The sequence below is a fragment of the Arabidopsis lyrata genome, assembly GCF_000004255.2.
Source record: "Arabidopsis lyrata subsp. lyrata unplaced genomic scaffold ARALYscaffold_3, whole genome shotgun sequence".
In the NCBI taxonomy this organism is placed as follows: domain Eukaryota; kingdom Viridiplantae; phylum Streptophyta; class Magnoliopsida; order Brassicales; family Brassicaceae; genus Arabidopsis; species Arabidopsis lyrata.
Genome location: NW_003302553.1, coordinates 14,620,562 through 14,641,431, shown reverse-complemented (window position 1 = coordinate 14,641,431; position 20,870 = coordinate 14,620,562). Strand labels below are relative to the sequence as shown.

The 20,870-nt window shown below is 30.8% G+C and overlaps 2 protein-coding genes across 2 annotated transcripts; both read left to right on the top strand.

Moving 5' to 3' along the window:
* The first annotated feature begins 2,245 nt into the window (after positions 1–2,245).
* Positions 2,246–2,929, top strand: LOC9321883 (S-protein homolog 7). The gene has a single exon (XM_002885771.2). The coding sequence runs from the start codon at positions 2,277–2,279 to the stop codon at positions 2,682–2,684; it is 408 nt and encodes a 135-aa protein (XP_002885817.1). The 5' UTR covers positions 2,246–2,276; the 3' UTR covers positions 2,685–2,929.
* A 7,851-nt stretch (positions 2,930–10,780) lies between these two features.
* LOC9321882 (S-protein homolog 7) lies at positions 10,781–11,215 on the top strand. Its single transcript, XM_002885770.2, has one exon. It carries the CDS (start codon positions 10,805–10,807, stop codon positions 11,213–11,215), a length of 411 nt encoding a protein of 136 aa, XP_002885816.1. The 5' UTR covers positions 10,781–10,804.
* The last annotated feature ends 9,655 nt before the right edge of the window (positions 11,216–20,870 follow it).

Genomic DNA, 20,870 nt, shown 5'->3' with positions numbered 1-20,870 from the left:
CTTCAATTGATAAAATCTGTACTATCAAGTATCACTAACTTTTGGCTCTCGGCTTTTCGTTTGCCAAGTAAGTGTATCAAAGAGCTTGACAGCCTATTCTCTGCTTTCTTATGGTCTGGTCCTGAACTAAGTACAAGAAAGGCGAAAGTTGCTTGGTGTGACGTGTGTAAACCGAGAAAGGAAGGTGGTTTGGGCTTAAGACCACTCTCTGAAACAAACACGGTGTGTATCTTGAAGCTCATATGGCGACTAATGTCTGCTAAGGACTCCCTGTGGGTCAATTGGATTCGAACAAATCTGCTCCGTCACGGTCACCTTTGGTCAGCCCGTAGCACAAGTAATGCGGGTTCATGGATGTGGAAGAAAATTTTGAAATATCGAGACATGGCTAAACCTCTTCATAAAATGGAGGTCCAATCAGGTATGCATACCTCTTTCTGGCAGGATACGTGGTGCTCTCTTGGGAGATTAGTTGATATCACTGGCCCCCGTGGTAGCATTGACATGGGAATCTCTTCCAATTCCACTGTTGCCGCAGCTCTCTCGTCGCATCGTCGCCGTAGACATCGCGCAAGTGCTTTGAACCAGATTGAGGAACAAATGGACTCTCTCCGTCTTCTTTCTTCCCATTCTGGTAATGATGTTTCTCTTTGGAAAAGAAGTAATGGTACTTTCAAGAACTCATTTAACTCACAGGAAACTTGGCAAGCGATACGGCAAACAAATCCAACATGTGACTGGTACAAGGGTGTATGGTTCCAACACTCCACACCCAAGTATTCATTCACAGCTTGGATCGCCATTCGAAATCGCCTCGCTACGGGAGACAGACTGTTGCAATGGAACAGGGCTTCAAATGGAGGATGTGTTCTCTGCCAAGAGAGAGTAGAAACAAGGGACCACTTATTCTTCTCTTGTCCCTACTCCTCTCACGTTTGGTCATCTCTAACCCGAGATATGCTTGGACTACGGTTTACAACAAGCTGGGAGTCTCTACTACCTCTCCTCACATCCTCGACAACTCCACAAATTCATTTGTTTGTGTTGCGGTATGTATTTCAACTCTCTATTCATAGTCTTTGGCGAGAACGGAATGGGAGAAGACATGGGGAGCCTCCAACACCGGCCTCGCAGTTAACAAATGTGATTGACAAGAGTATGAGAAACAGGCTAAGTACCTTGGTTTTGACTGGATCACCCGTTTTCGAAGGCGGGCTGCGATATTGGTTTAGTACCCATTGACGTGGATGATTCTTTCATGTTGTAATCTCTTCCTCAATTGTTTTGGATTTTCAGATTAACGTTGCATTTATTGTAAAACAGTCTTTTTTTGGTGAATAAATTTTACATTCATACAAAAAAAAAAAAAAAATAAATAAATAAATTGTTTTAAAAGTAAGGACATGAATACTTTCTTGCAGATTTGATTTTGTACAATATTCATTTAATTAGATCACAACATTTTGATTATTGGAATCTAGTTTCCAGTTTACAAATTAAAATTTATAGTTTAGAATTTTTCTCATAAATATTGTTGGTCTTTTTTTATTATATCGCTTTAACATATATTGCTTGGCATGATGTCTTATCCCTAACTTACTTACATGGGTTCTTGAAACAAGCTTACAAACATAGCGCCATCCATCTGAATCAAACCATAGGTCTAATGTAATTGTTTCTTTGTTATTTTTTCTAAATAGTCTTTTAAGATATCTAATGTAATAGATAAAATTTTAAACCAAAATTCACCGTAGTAAATTGTAATATTTCATTACAAATAAATTATCTTTGTAACTAATATCAACCTCTGTGATATGGTTGCTTCTTTCGAAATTAAATTACATGTAACAGAAAAATAAGTCAAGGAAGTTAAATTTGTGACCAAAGAAAAAAGAAAAGTTAGAAGCAAAAACAAAATGAATCGAATTAATATCATTTACTTTCTTTCAGTGTGATGGTTGTTGTAACGACTCTTAAATGTGCACTGAATAGTTTGGGACTTAGATATTTAATTAGGTTGTTACCAAATTAAAAGAGTAGTCAAAGATTCAGTTTTAATTTTTTTTTTTTTTTGTCGTCTTTAATAAAACCAGAACAAAATCCAGAGTTTGTAGTCAAAGATTCAGTTTTAATTAAGGTATATATTTGTGTAGTCAACCTAATTCACCCTAGTAAATATGAAAGGATATTAATTCGAAAATCTATATAAACTTCTTGGGTGAAGTAACTTTTGAAACTTATACAAAAACTTAGAATAATATATATTCTTTGAAATTATGAATAATCTTTTCGTTTTGGTCGTTGTAATTGCTTTGAGTGTGGGATTGAACAACGGTAGCAGACTCTTTCCAAAAAACCAATTATATTTTAGAAACTCTTTTAGCAGAAATACTGAAGTTCTTACGGTTCATTGCAAATCTGAAAAAGACGATCTCGGTATTCACACAGTGCAACGTTCTTACGTATATACTTTTAAGTTTGGGGATAGCTTTTTCGGTTCGACTGAGTTTGTCTGTACACTAAAGCATGGGGTTCGTTCTAAATATTCTGTAACATTTACTGCATATAAAGAGAATCCTTCTTTTTATATAAGAACCGGTGTCGTTAGAGTTTGGGAGGCTTTAGATGATGGGATCTACCTCACAGATGAAGATCATCATTTTGAGAAAATGTATGATTGGTAAAATCTATCTTTACTCTTGATGTCCATAGATTTCAAGATATAAATTATAAGAGAATATTACTTAATATATTGGATCTTCGAAATTATATGCAAATAATTCACTTCTTCATCTTCCGTTATATTACAATTTTATTCTCTACTCTAATGTATGTTTGATACGACTTCAGTATTTCAGAGAATTGTTTTATTGGATTATATAACTTTGGATTAGTTATTGATGGATCATGGTTAAGTAAGGACATGAATACTTTCTTGCAGATTTGATTTTTCACAATATATTCATTTAATTAGATCACACCGTTTTGATTATCGGAATCCAATTCCCAAATTACAAATTGTAGCTCAGAATTTTTCTGAATAATATTGTGGTTCTTTTTTATTCTATTTCTTTAACATATATTGTTTGGCATGATGTATCCCAAACTTATTTTCATGGTTTCTTGAAACAAACTGACTGACGTAAACAAACCCGTCTTAGGTTTTTCTTTTTGCTAAGTTTCATTATGAATAAGATTAATCATTGATGATGGCTTTTAAATGTAATTGTTTCTTTGTCATTTACTAAAACAATCTTTTAGGATATCTATTGTAAAAATTGAGAGTTTAAACCAAATTTTATCGTATCAAATTTTAATTTTTCAATAACAATAAATATCTTTGTAACTTTTATTCATATCAACGTTTCTGATATGGTTGTTTATTTAGAAATTAAATTACAAGGAGGTAAAATTTGTGACCAAAGAAAAAAAGAAAAGTTGGAAGCAAAAACAAAACGAATCGAATTAATATCATCTACGTTCTTTCAGTATGATGACTATTGTAACAAACCTTTAACTAGATCATGACCCGTGTTATAGCATATGTTAAATTTTATTTATTACATATTTTTAGCATTAGTAACAAATCTTTAGCATTAGTACATATTTTTATAAATTACATATTTTAGAATAAATTTTTGATATATTATAGTAGTAATTAAAATATATTTTTTTTGTCAGTCCCTATATATAATATTATAATAAATAAAATTTTCTTTTTATATAATATTCAATTATTAAATATTTTTTCTTAAGATATGAAAAACGGCAAGTAATATTATTTAGAAATAATAATATTGTTTGAACAGTGCGTTTATTTATGTTAACAACCACAAAATAAGATTGCATATTCCATTAGATCAAAAATATTATAAATTAATCGCATCTAAAATGTAGATTATTTTGAGTTAATTAAGGTAGTTAGCTATTATTTTGAGTTAATTTAGGAAGTTCTTTTTAATTTTTTTAATTCTATGGTTGTTGAAATAGAGGTTCTTGTTGTTGTTTAAATGTGTAATTCATTGATCAGAATAAGTTATCATATGTACAAAGTAGGCCTGGGCATTCGGATTTTGGTTAGGATTCGGTTGGATTTTATCGGATTCGGATAATTCGGGTAGGCATATTTATTATCCGTTTGGATTTTATGATTATTCAGTTCGGTTTCGGTTCAGATAGTGTCGGATTCGGATCGGTTTTAGAGAAAAAAAAAACTTAAGATTTGTTCAGTTTTAATAAAAATTGGTTTAATTATAATAAAATTTGGTTAAATTTCGTAAAAAAATTATATAATTTTAACAAATATAACTAAACATTTTTGGATATCTAGGTTATTTCGGATATCTAGGTTATTTCAGATATTTATTGTTATTTGGTATTTTTGGGTTTAAAATTATAACTAATATAACAAATATTGTTGGATATATAATTTTTTTTTGAGTTTTTGGATATCTTTTCGGTTTTTGGTTCGGATCGGATTCGGTTCGGGTAATTCGGGTAGGAGAATTCATTATCCGTTTGGTATAACTATTCGGTTCAGGTTCGAAACCGGATTTTTTGGTTCGGTTTCGGATCGGTTTTCGAATTTTGGATTTTATGCCCATATCCCTAGTACAAAGGTTTACAATAGAGCAATTGGAAAAACAATAAACAAGGCAAGAAAGGTTGGAAACATAGCAACACAGAGTGGGTCAAATTGCCGTGGAGGCCATCTACGGTCTGACCATTAGCCAACACTGGAAAAGGAGGCGGAGGCGGGGCATTTTCGTATAGTCAAGAGATGTGACCCTATTACAGATGGTCTTCTTAATGGAACTAATCATGTGGGCTGTCGACAAACCCCCTTGCCATGAACACGTACGTTCCTTTCACGCAAGATGGAGTAAATCGTAACTTGGAAACAAAGTCGAATGACGGTCTCCGGTAGGAGCTTGGATCGCAGCCATTGTGTCCTCCCAATCCGGGTCCATGTAATGGCGGAGTAGTTTTCCCGCATTTGAGGACCAAACTGCGAAGGAGTACGGGCAAGCAAAAAATAAGTGATCTCTCATTTCATTTACCTCGCCACACACGAAACAAGGAGGAACCTAAGGATGTGTTTGGAGCTGTCCAAAAGAAACCCCTCTTCATCAAACACATCACACAGTCTTCTCAGCCTAAAACCCCCTTCATCTTTCGATTTACATACTTCTTCCCAAGTAACCTTAGCTCCCGTCGAAGTGTTTGGGTTTCCAGACCATAGGAAAGCTGCACACATCCGGTCTATCTCATCGAAGCATCTCGCAGGTAAACGGAACGTTGAGCACCAGCAATTTGAGATACTTGAAATGACAAGGATATTAATTGCAAATGACCTGCGTAAGATAAAAACTTACTAGTCCAAGATAGCAAGCAGGACCGGATTTTGTCAACAAGAGGAGCATAGTCATGAGCTGTCATGGATTTTGTAGTAAGAGGTAAGCCCAGATAAAGGATAGGAAGAGAGTCCGTGGGTACCATGGTTAACTGCAGCCCCCATGAGTTCTTGTTTATTCCGACCACCCACATATATCGCTGATTTGTTGGCATTGATGTGTAAGCCTGATATACGAGCAAACTCTTCAAAGACATTTAAAGTTTCCTTATATGAGTCAAATTGCCTCAAGTTTACTCCCTCAAATAAAGAGATCGTCGCTAGTACTTAAGGGTCGAATTCCACAAATTCTTTTGTTAACAAAGAAAATTTTTAGTTTCGAAATCAAGCTAAACATAAATATTACAAATTAAAAACAAGGAAAGCAATTAAATCGGTTGTAAATTTAGATGGATCAAGCGTCAGGTTTAGGATATTTCTCAGGAAATATCAGAATCGTAGATCTAGCTATTAATTAAGAATTATTAAAGAATTGTTCTAGAACTTAAATCACAAAACTATAATCAACCAACTCTCATCTGAATTGACTATCTATGCCTAACAGCAGGAATTCCAACTCTCGTTTGTAAATCCCTAGACTTAAACAAGCATTAACGATCAAGTTCGATATGTTCACAAAAGTATCTAAACCAACTCTCGTCTGTATTTAGCTACTTTTGCCCACCTAAAATAGTTCCGGTAATAAGCGCACTCTCGTGTCTAACCTATTATCTTAAAATCAAGTTCTAGTTAGCTACTCTAGAACTAGCATTAAGAACAATTACAGATGAATAACTCTATAGATTTTATTCGTATAGGTTATCGATTTACTAATTCAACTAAATCCCTATTGAGAATCCCTAAACCAAACTAGAAAACTTCTTAGACATGATCATAGAAGCAGAAAACATGTTTAAATAGAATTGCATAAAGAAATCAAAAGATAATAGAGTTAAGAAAAGATCTTCTCTCTACAGGGTTTTGAAATCTTTGAAAAATAAAGCTATCTCCAATTATCTTTCAAAGGGTTCAAGCTTTGAGTGAATACAAAGTAAAAAGCAAGATAGGTCTAAACAATGATCCAAAAATCTATTTATATGTCTTTAAAAATGTCCAGGGACTTAATTGCAAATAGGGAAAACTTCTGGAGCAAATCTGGAATCTTCAAAACTTGTTTACTTGATCTGACTTCAAATTGATCTCTTCAATCTTTATTCCTAGATTTTGCTCCAAATTGCTTCATAATCTCCAAACGCATCCCGATCACGTAAACACATGAAGAGACTCTAGAAATAATTAAAAGACTCTAAAAGCAATACCTATATCATGGTTAAAAACCGTAAAATCCATGATATATCATTTCCCGTAAGGAGGTGGGAGAACCATCAGTAAAGACCATGATATCATCCGCAAAACTCAAATGAGTGACGTAGACTTGAGTACAACGAGGGTGGCGACCAATAAGACCACAAGCTGCTGCTCTATTGAGAAGACAAGAGAGAACGATCTGAACCATAACAAATAAGTATGGAGATAGGAGCATCATTGCCTGATTCCTCTACTACTCGCGAAAAAACCTTCAAACTCACCGTTGATAACCACGAAAAATGAGGCAGTAGATATGCAAGCATTGATCCATTGTATGAAAACATACGAGAAATCCAAAGCCCTGAAAATAGATAGGATTAAAGACCATTGTAGCGTGTCAAAGGCTTTCGATATATCAAACTTCATGGCACTTCTAGGAGATATGGAGTCCTAGTGATAATCTTTAACAAGTTCCGTAGCTAACAACACATTCCCGAGCAGTAATCTCCCTTGAATAAAAGCGCACTAATTTGGTTCAATAAAATCTGGGAGAAAACTCTTCAATCGATTAGGCAAAATCTTCGATACCACTTTTTATAACATGTTGCAGCAGGCAATTGGTCGACAATCCTTCATTGTAGAATAGTTTGAATCTGTTTTTTTGGGAATAAGAGCCAATAGTGTAGCATTCACCGACCGTGGCATTTGACTAAAAATGAAGAAAGACTAAACCGCATATGTGAAATCATATCCAATAACACTCCACGCGGTCACATAAATTTATTTTTGTATCCATCAGGTCCACAAGCCTTCCTTGATGGTAGAGAAAACAAATCTCGCTGAATCTCTTCACTAGAAACAGGGGAAACCAGATCAGCACAATGAGTAAGAGAACACCGATAAACCATTAAAGTAGAGAGATAATCCTGAGATACCTCCTCAAAATCAACCACTTTTTCTGAAGAATTCCCAAAAATGTTTAGCTCCGTCTACTTTAATCTCACTTAGATTGGTAATCACGTCGCCATATTTTAAGGTTAAACTGTGAATTACGTTACGAGAGATGTTCACTTGGGCTACACTATGGAAAAAGGACGTGTTTTGTTCCCCACACTTTAGCCACTGTATTCGTGATTTCTGATGTAAAAACTTCTCCTCTAAAGATGATAATGCTTTTACTGTTTTTCGTCACAAGAGTCCACTGAGACTCCTTTCCCGACTGCTGCTGGATCATCAGTTACCTTAACCACTTGCTCATACCTTACATTACTTAGCTGCAGAGACGGTGTGTTCTCCAGATCGTGTAACATGCTTTTTGTCAATTCTTGAACTGAGGTTGAGGCCCTTGTGACTTCATAGTATTTGTTGTTTGATTCTTCGAAAGAATCTTAACCTTATCAGCTATAGAGCAGTCCTTTTCCTTATGACCCCAATCAAAACACAATTGACATTTAGTTGGTAGCCACGGGTAATCAATCTATCATTCGTTATTTTTCAAAAATGCTTGCAGAATCAAATTGGAAACTTTCTTAGCTGTAAAACCTTATTTAAACCATCTCATCATATAATCTTCACTCGCCGTCTGTTATAAGGATCATTGCTTTTTTTTTTTCTTTTCTGCAAACTGTTATACTTTATTAAGTAATGAAAGAGTCTTTACAAACCAATCGTTTAAGCCACAAAGGCTGATCTACTAAGTTAGAATAGAAATCACCATGGAAACAACTAAACTTTGCTAGATTATGAGCTACACTATTGCCCGAACGTCTGATGAACATAAACTGAATAGAAGAAAACTTTGAAGACCAATAGTCAATATCCTGTAGCAGATTTGTTAACTCGCTGTGAATCGTCCTTCCATTAATTGCATTGATCAAAATTTCAGAGTCACCTTCAAACTGCAAGCTCTTGAAACCTCGTATCCATACCTGTTGCATTGCCACTAAAAGGGCTTTCGCTTCCGCTTCTAAGGGAGATGATACATTAGTCAATTTTGATGATCCCCAAGCCTTTGGATTCCCTTGATCATCTCTTATGATCCAACCGCCAGTAGTTTTATACGTTTCGACATCAAAGTCAGCATCAAAATTACATTTGACAACCGTGGGAGGAGGTCGTATCCATTTATCAGCTACAAAATGATTATTAGGTGGTATGATGGTTGATGTTTGAGATTTATTTAGACTTTTGATCCATTCTTGAACTTCTGCTTCGACTTGTAGGACTATTTTTGAGGGACTTTCCAAATATTTGTTAAAGATTTATTCCTCGCTTTCCAAATCCTCCAAAGAAGCCAAATTGAAACCAATTTTTGGTTTAAGTGAGGTTCTTGTTTTGATAAGGATCATTGCTTATCCATCATATAATACATTACATTTAACATGTCGTCTAATATAAATATTGTAAATATATATGTTTTAAAAAATTAAAATTAGAATATTTATAATTTTTAACTTTTTGATCTATCAAATATTTATGATATTCTTTTAAAATATCAAGTTAAACTATTTTTAAATGCTCCAAGTTAAAATATTTAAAAAGTTTAATGTAATATATAAAATTATACATTTTGAAAAAAAGAAATGTATGAAATTGAATATAAATATTCAAATTCCGATCCGTTACTCAGTCGAAATTTTTGATTAAAATTAAAATATTACTCAAGTCTTAATTTTTGACCCGTTACAATTTTTCTTCACATATTAAACATTTCATATTCATTTTTAAAAATTCAAATTATGGCATATGCGGAAAAATATACATTTTTTATTATATGGATGATTTGATGATTTATTTGTTGCACAAAAATAGAATCATAAAAAGATGAGAGCTAAAGTATTATGATTAATAACAAATTAATATGGTAAGTTAGAAATCAAATCTTCTATGTTCATTTTGATTGGTTATTCGTTTTTTAAAAAACAATTAGTAATGTATTTTTGTTTTTATAATTTAATTAAATTGTATAATGTAGTATTTGACTTGTTTATCCTTAATGAGATGAACTAATTGATCTTTGAAAATTTATTTCCAAGGGCATTCCTAAGTAATATTTTACAAAGGATAAGGTTAGTTTCGTTAATGTACTTCCGTAATATTAGTATAGGATGTGCACTAGATATATAGTTTGAGACAATGTTTTCATGCCCGACCCGGACCGCCCGATCCAGACTGCCCCGTCTGACTGGTTCACCCGCGACCTTGACACTTTTCCGGTTGTGGTTTAGTGCAAATATCCGTCAATTTCAAACCGGGGAACCCCATAAAAACCCACTATTAACCCACAACCCGGTGAACCGGTTGAACCGGTGGGTATGGATTTAGACTCTACTTAGTTATTTTTAGAACCTTTTTTGTAGTTTTCATCTCTTCTTAAACGACGACTCAACACATCTGACTCAAAAGTCAAATGGTATCTTAAATTGTTGATTAAACTTTTTGAATTGACTTTTAGTTATACATAACACATTGACTAAACTATGTGTTCTTGATGTTTTAGATTTTGATGAAGACTTCACAATACCGCATGAATAGAATGAATGAAATGGTGAGAGAGACAACCGAGATTAGTTGTTTTGAATTCACGATGTTTATTAGTTTATTTTCGCATTGGTGATCTCCTACTATTTTAGTATTTGTTACGGTTTTAGACTTTTTGTTGGATTTTTGAGAAATTTATTTTATTATTATTGTTAGATTTATTTTTTGTTAAACATGGTATGATTATTTTTATTTTTATATTTCTAAAACTATATAATTTTTATAAATATTAAATACATTAAAAAAAATTTAATCAATTGATCCGTGGTCGAACCCGGTTGATCCAGTGACCCGGTGACCCAAAAGGTAGTCCGGTTCACCGTCCAGATCGGATTTAAAAACATTGGTTTGAGTCAAAGATATCTAATAAAGTCTTACCTAATTAAAAGAGTCAAAGATTTGTTTTTATTAACTTCTATATTTATATTGTCTACCTAATTTACCTTAGTAAATATGCAAAGATATTAATTCGAAAATATAATATATATAAACTCCTTGGGTGAATTAGTTTTTGGAACTTATACAAAAAGTCAAAAACTAAAAAAATAGATATTCTTCGAAATTATGAATAATCTTTTCGTTTTGGTCTTTGTAATTACTTTGAGTGTTGGATCGAACAACGCTAGTAGAGTTTTTCCAAAAAATCAATTATATTTTAGAAACTCTTTTAGCAGGACTGATGAAGTTCTTACAGTTCAATGCAAATCAGATGATGATGATCTCGGTATTCACTCAGTGCAACGTTCATACGTATATACTTTTAAGTTTGGGGATAGCATTTTCGGTGAGACTAAGTTTGTTTGCACACTAAAGCATGGGGTTAATTCTCAATACTCTGTAACATTTACTGCGTATAAACAGAATCATTCTATAAGATTTGGCGCCATAAAAGTTTGGGAGGCTTTAGATGATGGGATCTACCTCACGGATGAAGATCATCATTTTTTGAAAATGTATGGTTGGGTAAAATCTTAGTTTTCAAGCTGTATTGTCTTGACTCTTATAGTCTTATCAATAGATTTAAGATATAAATTTTAAGAATATAATATTTAATATATTGAATTTTCAAAATTGTATGCAAAAGCCTAAAAACATTTGTTGGTAATCTATGTGATCTGACAAGCGTCAAATCCCAATTCACAATACATCATATTAGGCATGATCAAGGTTACGGTTATTACGGTTACAGTTGATTAACCACCGGTTACGATTATAATTTTCTTTTAACCGTAATCTTAACTACTATATATACGGTGAAAACGGTTACGCTTAAACACGGTTACGGTTACAACGATTACGGTTACGTTATTTGATGAGAAAAAGACCATTTTCAAATGTATATTTTTCATATGCTGTATCATTTACTTTTTTTGAAAATCTTTATTTGAACATTCAATATTTGTTTTTGCACTATACGGAGTTACAATTATATTTTTAAAGTTTTAACTATGCGGTTAATAGTATGGTTAACCGCACGGTTAACCGTACAGTTAACTAACGGGTTTGATGCATTTACGGTTAATCAACAGTTATGGTTAGTATATTTTTTAACAATAACTAATCTATTTTACGGTTAACGGTTACGGTTTTTAACCGATTTATACAGTCTGATTACGTTTGAGAAACGGTCCGGTTACGGTCCGAAATACGGTTACGGTTAGCTTTTGGTCATGTCTACATCATATAACCAATACAATTATTGGTTACACGTCGAGTACCTATAGAAGAGATTTTCTAATTATAATGAATTGATTTATAACCAACAAAGAAAAAATGACCATGACCTTTTTTTAGGAAAAAAGAGGAGAAAAATAGTTTGACATTAGCGAGAGAAAAAAAAAAAACGATTTTCTATATATCAAAAGAGAAATTTTTAGAGTATTATCTTGTCCCCATGATTTATTCGTGTTTTTCATCACAAATTCTTCGTTCCAATAATTATATCTTTCACAAACAGTTTTTTCTATTTAAACTTTCATGTCTTTTTAACTCTATTTATATATTTTTATTTTCTTAGAAAAGAGCTGTAAATTTATTATTTCTTTTTTTTTCATAGAAAGTTTTGCTATTTAGCATCCATGTATATACTTTGTTATCCATATTATTATTAATTATTTACTAAATAACTATCAATTTTGGTTATTTGATAATTTTTTCCCGAAGATTGTCTCTCTTTAACATAACACAATTTAAAATATTGCATCTTTTTATCATAATATTTTCATGAATATATTTATATAGTTATATTTATAACTATTTAGGAAATTAAAAAATTGCATCTACTCATTATATTTTTCTATTTAATATTTTTTTATTTATGATCGCATCTTTTCACCATAATCTACTAATTATAACAATCTCAATAAATTCTTTTTGCACTTGTGAACGGTTGTATCTTTTAATCGCAATTTTTAGTTAATTTTTTTTTAAACTAAAATATATATTTACAGTTATGTTTTTACAAAATTGCAATCCAAATGTCTTCTACGGTTGCATCTTTTTATTGTCATAAACAGTTGTAACCGTTTATTCGAATTATTGCAATATTTAGTTTATTTCTAACAATTGCAACCTTTGGTTTATATATTTAGTTTATTTCACGAACAATTGCAACCTTTGGCTTATTTTATAAATCGCTATAACATTTAATTATCTACCATCGCGTCTCTCGGTATAAATTTTCATAAATTATTATTTTTAGTTTTTAATTTTTAATTGCCAAAATATATTTAAAATGAGATTGTAACCGTTTAATTGGACCGTTGTACTTTTGATTTATTTGACAGATCATTGCAACTTTTGGTTTTGTTTTACAAACCGTTGTAATCTTTAGTTTATTTGACGAATTTGATGAACCGCTGCAACTTTTGGTACATTGCAATATTTTGTTTATTTTTTAAAACTAAAAATAGATATTTAACATTACATTTTTTTGAAAAAGTTGCAATCCAAGTAAATGTTTTCTACGGTTGCGTCTTTTTATTGTAACTTTTCATAAAACGGTTGTAACCGTTTAGTTGAACCATTGCAATATTTAGTTTATTTCACGAACAATCAAAACTTTGAGTTTATTTTTAAATCGTTATAACATTTGATCATCTACCGTCGGTGTACTTTTCATGAATTATTATTTTTAATTTTTATTTTGTAATTATTAAAATATATTTAAATGAGATTGTAACCGTTTAATTGAATTGTTGCAATATTTGGTTTATTTGACGGACCATGCCCGCAGGTTGTATATTTGTTGAGTTTTCATAGCTTGTATTCATAGATTTGTTTTCTAGTATTTTTTTAGCTGGGTTGTAGAACATATTATTTAAACATAGAGGATTTCTTGCACGAACCGAACTTAAAATTCTTGAACCAAGAATGCCCGTGGGCCGGCCCTTCAATCCGCTGGACTATGCGGGGCGGGTATGGGCTTGTGTTTGTAACCCGCGGTCGTTAGCGGGCTAGACCGTCGCGGATCAGATTTAGAAAAGGCCCATTGCGGTCGGCCTGTTTGGGCGCGGGCAGGCTCGTCTGCCATCTCCAGTGATTTGGGAAGATTTAAAAGAAAAACTTTGGCTGATTTTGGGAGATTTTTAGAACAAAAAAAAAGGAAAAAATGGATTTCACGAAGCCAATGCTTACGTAAACAGTTCTGTAACCCCAAAGAACCACATCGACAAACCAAGGCCATAACAGCTAGAAAAATGGGTCGAACACCAAATTCTTGGTCTTTTTTTTTTGCAGCCACAATCAAAATCGATAGAACAAGAGTTAATTTCACTACATAGGTTCAATTAAACTGACTAGAATTGGCTAAGAAAGGGTTATGAACATAAGTTACTGAGATGGAATCAGAACTAACAACACACCACATCTGCTATATACCTCTCTTTCCACATCTCAAAGCTGTTTTAATGGAAGACACAAAATTTGTTGGAGAAGCTAAATTTGGGTTCAATCTGAAATCGAATTCTTGTGTCCACTTTTATCTTTAAATAAAAGAGGGTTTGAGCGTTAAACCCTCTTTTCCGAGAGAGATGAACAAAATACGATGATAATATTATTTTTGCAGTTTTTCTGCTAATTGTTTTTCCTAAATCTTTTCAAATAACACCTATAGAGGTGTGATTCTTTCATTCTTACTTTTTAACTAAATAGGTATCCAAAATCTCTCAAAATCTGTTTTCAATTTTTTTTTTAAAAGGATTTGTTAAGTTTGAATAACAGTGGATTTGATATGACTTTTATAAATCATTGATTGAATAACAAGAGATTTTGAATTATTTTGAATGATTTTACATAAATGTCAAGTTGAATAAGATAGGATTTGAGAAGAGATTTTATAATCTCAATTTGAATAACATTTTTGTTCCAAAAAATCTAAATCTTTCAAAATATTTGTTCCAATACCCCTAAATCTATATATTCATTTTTTGAACACTTTTAGCAAATAAATCCTGGGGTTGGGCAGTATTTATAAAGAATGCCATTGGCTTTAATTCTAACAATTTGAAAAATTTAATAAAAGTTATTAACAATTTAGATCCTAAATTATCTCTTACAACTTATCTTTCCATACCTATATATTCACTCATTTCCTAATTGCTATTTAAAAAAAAAAAAATTAATGCTAACGTTGCTAAAAAAAAAGATGCTAATCTTTAAATTCTGTTTATTTATGCTAACGTTTATTTATTTATTTTAATTTTGTTTTTTAGATTCTGTTTTTTTTTTTAAGGAGTTTATGTATAGAAATAATTAAACAAACGATGAAATCTGATTTAATATGACTTGGAACTTTGGCTTCTCATTTAAGGGCCTGACTGGTTTAAACGCAGCGGTTGCGGTTGCGGTTGCGGGAGTTTGCGGAAGCGGGCGGTTGCGGCTTTAAGCGTTATCAAGCGTTTTGAACGACTGGTTTAGCGTTTGAAAATTAGTGCGTTTGCAGGAGTTTTATGACTGGTAAACCAGCGGGTGCGATAGCAGTTAAATAAATAAATGACCAAAATAAATAAAAAATATTTTAAAAAAAAAGAAATAAAAACACCAATATATTATGATGATAATATTAGAAAAATTGAACATGCTTAATAATTAAAACCATAAATAAAGTACTAAATAATTATTCAAAAATAAAGAAATTTTGTAACAAGATAGTACTTTATGCATCTGGTTTAACATCAAAAATTGCATCAAGTAATGGGAAAAACTGTAAATAACGTTGAATTCAATCAAAAAGCAAGTGAGTTTCTATTCGAGAAAACAAATAGAAACATATATTCAATCAAAAAGCTAAGCAATACGTAATGAAAATAAAAAAAACGATGCCATGAAAAATATTCAAAAAGTTACACATGAGGTGATGAATGAATAAAAGGATATATGATACTTACATTTGGTTATTAATTTTCATCAGTTTGGATGGAAAACATTGAGAGAATAGAGTTTCAGAATATTATTAGGGTTTCTGATGAGAACGTGATACAAAGTGATACAAAGATGAAAGATATATATAGAATTAATATATATTATAATAATTATAAGTAAATGTTTAATTTTTTTTTTTTAAATCCAACCGCTACCGCCCGCAACCGCAAACGCTTGCGGGAAGGAGCTTTTGAAATTCAGCGATTTCGAGCGGTTCGAAGCATGACGGAGCGGTTTCTATGATTGGTACCAACCGCTAACAACCGCAACCGACCGCTAGCAACCGCTAGGAGGGTGCTAGCGGGATAACCAATCAAGCCCTAAATCAATTTTTAAAGTAAAAAATAAAACAAATCTTACAGATTTAAATGTGTATATACGACTCTTTTTTTCACAAAAAAAAAACTTTTTTGTTCAAAAACTGTGTATATAAAACTTACTTGCATATATATTAGAATTAAATAAAATTTTCTACTAAATCATATTTTAGATTTTCACATAAAAGACAATCTATCTAGAGTATAAAAATCTTTGAGCACGTGAATATTCCAAATGTTGGTGCATTTAAAAGACTTTTTGTTTAATAAACAAAAATAATGATTAAAGTTTCATTTTACAATAATAAAAATTTAAAGATATTTTTAATATTAAAATAAAATCTAAAATTATACTATGTAAAACATTTATGATATCGTAGTATTGGCAATATACAAACCAATTTTTTTTTTGAACCGTTTATCTATTAAAAGTACTTATTTATAAGTACATAATAAATAACTTTAATTGGTTGAAACTTTTGAAAATAGAGTATCCTTTTTTTCAATTGTAATAGCTTTTAATAATTGAGAAAGTAAATGACACCAAATATATTTAAACAAACAATATATGATCATCTTTTATTTTAAAAATATTGTATATCATTGAAATAATAAATTATGTTTTTAATATAAAATGTTATTCAGCGGTATATCGTTATGTGGGTTAATTATTATCCACATTTAGACATATAAATAATATTAAATTCTTAAAATAATTTATAATATACATAAATTAATCATCAAAACTTAAGTTTTTTTTAATTAATATTATTTTTATTATAAATATTATTATTATATTATTATTATTAGTTATCATATTATAAATATGAAGAGTGATACCGACAAAACTTAAGTTACCATAAACTTAGGTTTTTTTTAATTAATAATAGTTTTTTTAACTTTAAATATATTTTATAAATAAGAAGAGTGATACCAACAAAAATAAATTAGAAAAATGGATTTAGTAAAATGGCCGCAAGTCTTGTGAAATCAAGCAGGGGGATGCAGGGGGATGCAAGCATACTATATACTTTTGCGGGTTTGTAGAATGGTTTTTTGCGGGTTAAAAATCTTTAAACCCGTTGTGGGACAGACCTAGCATAGCGGGTTTGAACTATCAAACCAACAATAAAACTATTAACTTATTGATTTATGTTTTGGATTTGTAATCATGGTGTGGAATTAATTAAGTTACAAATGATATCCATATTTATTCTACAAACTACAATATATTACACAAACTAACACCTTCTTACTTTTAAAACAACTACTTTTAATTGACAAATTTCTAAACAAAAATATTTAATTTGTATATGCATCAAACAAACAAAAATACACTAACCTACCATATATCTCTATATTATTCTACAAAACAGATTAAATCTAGAATTTTATATTTTATCCAATAACAAATTTAATATAATAAAATAAACAAATTTTAAGTTATAAACTATAAGTTTAAAACATAAAAAAAACATGTGTTTCGTACCACGGGTCCAAACAAAATGATAAATTAGTTAGACAAAAAATAAATAATTGAAAATTAAAAAACCAAGTAAACTGAAAATCATTATCTAAAAGTTTGTCATACGGTGTACTGCCGGTTAAATTCCGTGATTTTGATGGGTCAGGTCAAAATCTTATTCTATAAATATGTAGCCATATAAAGCTAAATAATACTATCTTTAACTATAAGAGTTACATCTTATTAAAAATCATATACGATCAATAGGTTTTATATATATAAAAATTCACATCAATAATTTTTTAAAAATATTATAGCCCCGCGGTGTACCGCGGGTTCAACTCTAGTGTACATATATAATTGTAGTTAATGCTTTGTTTAAAAGAAAAAAAAAACCTTAGTTAATGCCCTAAAAATGTATAAAAAAGGCAATGTTACAACGGTTCATCAAATAAACCAAAGGTTACAACGATTCATTAGATAAGCCAAAATATTGATTGGTTCGTCAAATAAACTAAATTTTACTATGTTCTATTAAATGGTAGCAACATATTCATTTAAAAAGTAATTACAATTTTGATGAAGAATTGTAACCGAAAGACGCGACCGTAGATATCATATATATTAAAAGTTGCAATGGTTTGTCAAATAAACTAAAGATTACAACGGTTCATAAAACAAAACTAAAAATTGCAATAATTTGTCAAATAAACCAAATGTTACAGCACTTCTATTAAACGGTTACAATTTTATTTAAAAACATTTTAGTAACTAAAATTGAAATAATGGTTTATAATAAGTTACACTGAAAGACGTGACTATTAATAATTAAATGTTATAAAAGTTTATAAAATAAACCAAGAGTTGTATTTGTTTGTGAAATAAACTAAATGTTACAATGGTTCAACCAAATGGTTGCAACCGTTTACGAAGAGTTACGATAAAAAAACGCAACCGTAAAAAATATTTATTCGGAATACGACTTTCTAAATAAATTCAACCGTAAAATATTTATTTTTGGTTTTTTTAAAAAATTAAATGTTTTAATGATTTATAAAATAAACCAAAAGTTGCAATTGTTCATTAAATAAAATAAATGTTGAAATGGTTCAACTAAACAATAGCAATTGTTTATGAGGTGTTATGATAAAAAGACGCAACCATAGAAAACATTTATTCAGATTCCAACTTTTTTTAAAAAGCAACCACGAAATATCTATTTTCGTTAAAAACCCATAATTTAAATCTATATATGAGACGTAACTTTAAATGAATAGATGCAACTATAAAAACACAACCGTAATTTGAAAAGATACAACTGTAATTGAAAAAATATAACTGTAAAAAAAAACCGTAAATATTTTAACGAAAATATGCGATAAAAAGATACAACCGAAAAATAACATTAAATATTTTAACGAAAAGATACAATAAAAGACATAACCGAAAAAAAACCCGTAAATATTTCAATGGAAAGTTGCAATAAAAAGACATAACCGTTCAGAAGTACAAAATGCATTTATTGAGATTTTTATTATTATTAGATTATATATTTTTCTTCCCAAAAAATTTTAATTTTACTATCCAAATTATATTATTTCTTCTAAATCTAAAAGCCGAACACATTTTATGATGATCAACTAGACAATTTTCAGATGACATTGTCAAATCCGTCTAATACAAAAAGTTGGAATGTTGATGAACAACTAATTCCTTCTTTTGATATCTATGATCCCAGAAACTGGAATAATCTTGAAAATAAAACAAAGGATTTATTGATTGAAAAAGGACCGAGAAGAGAGATGGATATTGTATTTCCTCTTGATGATAAAACTAAAAGGCACTTCACCTATTATTTTAGAAAGTTGTGTAATTACGAAACTAATGATAGAAACGGAGGCTTTAAGAGATAGAAAACATTTTGGTAACAAACTAAAAAAGTTATGAGAAAAGTGAAGAACGTATGGCTAAGGTGAGGATTTGGAATGACTTAAAAGTTTTATTTCAAAGAAATTGCAATGAAAAAAAACATTGGAGACAAGGTTTATACATAATAATTGATGTTGTGAAATGACTTTCAAAAAGGAATTTGGTGTTTCGAGGTTCAAGTGATTGAGATGATTGCTGAATTTGATGTGATTATACAGGATCATATTAGACTCATCCAAACTCATAAGATACTTCATCACTATCTTGGTCATAAATTTTAAATGATCTGATTTCTCTTCTCGTTTATAAGATTAGGCTTTCTCTCACCATAGTTTATTAAATAGGCAAAATACTTTTCTATTATCTTTGATTGTACACTTGATGTGAGTCATCAAGAAAAAATGAGTATAATAATACGATGCATAAATATGTCAAGTGAAATGATAAAAGTAGAAGAGTATTTCTTAGAGCTACATCTCTTGAAATCGATCTCGATTTGTCGTGTACACAAACGGAGGAGGCTGCTGGTCTCGCCGGAAGAAATCGCCGAGATGAGTGACAAGGTGGATCTGAGACATGAGAGAACTTTCTTAGAGAAGAAGAGACGATTTAACACTTAGACGAGTACTGAGATGAGTCAAGGGTTTTTATTTTTTTTTGTCTTCAACGAATTAAGGGTTATTATGACCTCAGTTTTTTTTTTCTTTTAAGTTGTGGGCGCTAAGTCTAAAATGTTGGCGGTCATAAGTGATTTTAGGTTTCCACTTAGTTAATTTTATGCATAACGTTTCTCAAACGCTATGATATATTAACCAAACTTTCAGTACTATCTTTAATAACAGTTATGAAAAATGAGCTATCGTCTTGTGCTATCAATACTCATTTTTCTTGTAGTGTTTTGAAGGTAGATGATACATCGGGACTAGACTTCTTTAAAGAATAAAAAATGCTCTTAAGTCGCCTCATCTTGATATTGAGAAAGTGAGCAGAAAGGTCCTGATAATGGTTCCAATATTAAAGAAAAGCATGGAAAAATGACCTTTTTTAATCCCTACGATTTTCAAAGTGCACTTTTTAAGTTGAACCAACGAGTAGTACTGATTTATAGCCCCATAATTGTAAATCCGGAGACTTGAACTCTCGATCTCCTCTTATTTAATCTTAGTCATAACCACTGAGCCACAAACATATGTGATACCAGAGTAATAGTTTATATATATATATATATATATATATATATATATATATATATATATATAAAATAACAAATTTGGAATTAAATTTAATTAAACGAAGTCGTTTACAATTGGGAGAAATTATGAAATCGAAGGATTTCTTCTTCTTCGTCTTCATTCAAAACATAAAACAGAGAGTGAAGAAATTGTCGTTCGTGAAATGGATGATCAAGGATTCCTAAGATATGTCAGTGTGGAGAGCATGTAGTGATGAAGATGTCAAACACTGCTGGAAACCCTGATCGATTGTTTCATGTATTTCC